This window comes from Oryzias latipes, chromosome 24 (genome assembly GCF_002234675.1).
Source record: "Oryzias latipes chromosome 24, ASM223467v1".
NCBI classification, from domain to species: domain Eukaryota; kingdom Metazoa; phylum Chordata; class Actinopteri; order Beloniformes; family Adrianichthyidae; genus Oryzias; species Oryzias latipes.
Window position 1 is genome coordinate 10,741,882 of NC_019882.2, and position 3,009 is coordinate 10,744,890.

Here is a 3,009-nt window from a genome sequence, read left to right on the forward strand (position 1 = left end):
AATGGTTAATTTACATTATAATACAAGGGTTCAAAGAATGTAAAAAGTTTTGGCACCCCTGGTATAGAGGCAACCTAACAATCATCTCTAAATTTGAAGTAATAAGATGGAAAATACAAAATTCTTGGAAGGTTAAAATAAATACCGTACATTTGAAAATCTTAGCATGTGTGTTTTTAGTTCAGGGCAGTTCTTACCATTACATCATTCCTGCTTTTTAACCTCATTGGATGGCAGATATGACGATTGCTCATCTGCTGGTCATTAAGATTCTGCTCAGATGTACATATAGCTTGGAGGGCTGTAAGCGCTGCTCTTACTGTGTTAACCTGACATTTTCCTTAACAACTTGACTTTCTATTTAATATTTTTAGTATTAATTACCTTTTTTTGCTCTGAAATACAGGATAATGTAAGAATGGTGAAAGATAAGGCTCTCAACATCACATATTCTGTGACTGACTTATGCTACGAGTTTGATCACTTCAGCAACAAACTAACCTCAAGTCCTTCTGTCATTTGCGTGATTTTATATTTCTTTCTTGCTCTGTTGTCAGTTATCACAGTTTTTGGGAATCTCCTTGTGATCATTTCAATTGCTTACTTCAGGCAGCTGCACACTCCCACTCACTCTCTCATCCTGTCTCTGGCTGTGGCTGACCTGCTGGTTGGGATTGTAGTTTTCCCTCTCAGCATGGCGTTCTCTCTCAGCTCCTGTTTATTTTATGATGGTTTGCTGTGTAAGCTACGGCAAGGCTTTGACATCACCTTCAGCACCTGCTCTATCATGAATCTGTGCTGCATTTCTGTTGACAGATACTTTGCTGTGTGTCAGCCGCTGATGTACAGAACTAAAATCAACCAGCGTGTTGTTGTTGTCATGATCGTGGTGAGCTGGGGGGTTTCGGTGCTTGTCGGGATAGGAGTGATAATTGCCGGGTTCAACAACACTCAATGTGAGAATTACTGCTTGATTAATGTTTTCATTGTAAGCATCACTGGACCTGTTTTGTCCTTTTACTTCCCGGTGATCATAATGTTGTGTATTTATCTGAAGATTTTCCTTGTTGCTCAGCGACAGGCTCGCAGCATCCAGATAGCAGCAAAGTGTGCAGCAGCTGTTAGCAAGATGGAGAGAAAATCCACCAAAACTCTGGCTACTGTTCTGGGAGTTTTTCTCTGCTGCTGGACTCCTTCCTTTCTGTGCATCACATTCTTGCCTTTTACCAGCAGTCCAATCCCTGTTCCTGTGATCGAAGCCATGTCCTGGCTCGCCTTATCAAACTCAACCCTGAATCCATTCATTTATGCTTTTTATTACAGATGGTTCAGGTCAGCCTTTAAAATGATTGTCTCTGGAAAAATATTACAAAAGAATTTTGCTCATTTAAACTGAACTGATAATCAGTTTTAATGGAAAAATGTGATGGCAACTGCATTAAACACTAAGTAAAACATATCTGAATTTATATACAAATGCAGCCTAAATGAAAAAGTTAGATAGTAGGTAGCAACACAAAAGCAAACAACTGCTTTAGATTTAGTTAAATCCGGACGGTTGAGAGCTTTAGATTATTTTACATTAATAAGTTGAGTAATTAAATTGAACTGACTTTCTTTTTTGGAAAACGAATATGTAGCAACAGTGTAAGAACTGACAGTTGTTGATTTTTTTTCTGAAATCCACATCAGGAACCAGAAGCTGAAACTAGCTTTGTGATTTGTATGTGATGGAGCAGAACACAAATTTCAAACAACACAATGTTTAATTTAATAAAAGGTTTTCAAAAGACAAAGAAATCAGAAAATCAAAGAAAGTTAAGATAATCCTCTCTTACTTTTTTTAATGGGCTGATTTGAAGACAATTACCAACTAAAAAATACTGCATTTCTTTGACATTTATATGGGTCACTGCATTGAATGGCCTCTCACTGATTCGCACAGGTTGTTTGGCAGAGATCTTTATGCCAGATGGCCTTCCTGAGATTATATTAGCTATCTTTTAAAAATCTGAATCCAAACAATTTCTTATTTTTGTAAATCGACTGGATTCTCTCCTCAACATCTGACAGATTCACTGTTGATGCATGTTAAGATGTTGCCTCAATCACGTCTTATTTCTATCCTGTACTTTCTTAAAGTTCTGCATGACATGCGGCAACTATCTCTCTAATGCTGGTACTTTCATATATATAGTTGTGTTTATATGCCACACTTTAAAGGCTTGACAAGGCTTAAGTTGCTATCTAGTTTTTCAGTTCCATGTTGATGATTTAGGGCAAGGCTCTGGAAAACTATATCACATTTGCAGACTACGACTGTTCAAATCAACTGGCATTAAACTAAATATCTGTGGAAGCAAAAATAGACTGCTTTGAGGAGAAAGCTTTCAAACCTGAACACAAGGCGTGCACCTAAACACCTGCTGATAGTTTGTTTAGAGTTACTGACTCTAAAGGTTGTGGTACAACATGCTTACATTTAAAGGAAAAAGGCCTCATAAATTGTGTTCAGGCTTTGTTTGTGTTTAAATTGATGTTGTTGATCAAAGAAAAATGGGAACAAAAGGAGGAACACTGTATATGTCGAAAAAAGAGAAGTTGAAATAAAGTTAAAAAAAAGTTTCTTGTCGTTTATTAAAGAGCCGCGACCGACCCATCACTACGACATGACGTGTACTACTTTGTTTCAGATAGAAACAACAGTTTTTCTAAGGAACTCCTGTATTGATTTTTAATCAGTGTTTTGCTCTCTGTTTTTTGCCGTATTCACACTGTCTATGAAATTTTTGATTTTCAATCACAAAGAAGTTGTTTCTGTTGTCCTGTTAAAAAACGCTCCCATGAGAAGAGGGTTTCTTTCAGTCACCTGTAGTTTGAACCAGCTGGAAAGGTAAGCAAATTGGCAAAAAATGCACCTTTATTCTAATTCTGTCTCCAGGTGATTAATCTTTTAAATGAAATTATAACAGCCTAAAAGCATGATCATTTTTTGGATTCTTGCTATTG

At 36.9% G+C, this 3,009-nt stretch overlaps 1 protein-coding gene across 1 annotated transcript; it reads left to right on the plus strand.

Annotated features, from left to right (window-relative positions):
* Window positions 1–397: 397 nt before the first annotated feature.
* Window positions 398–1,519, plus strand: LOC110017689 (trace amine-associated receptor 1-like). Its single transcript, XM_020714531.2, has one exon. The coding sequence runs from the start codon at window positions 419–421 to the stop codon at window positions 1,394–1,396; it is 978 nt and encodes a 325-aa protein (XP_020570190.2). The 5' UTR covers window positions 398–418; the 3' UTR covers window positions 1,397–1,519.
* Window positions 1,520–3,009: the final 1,490 nt, after the last annotated feature.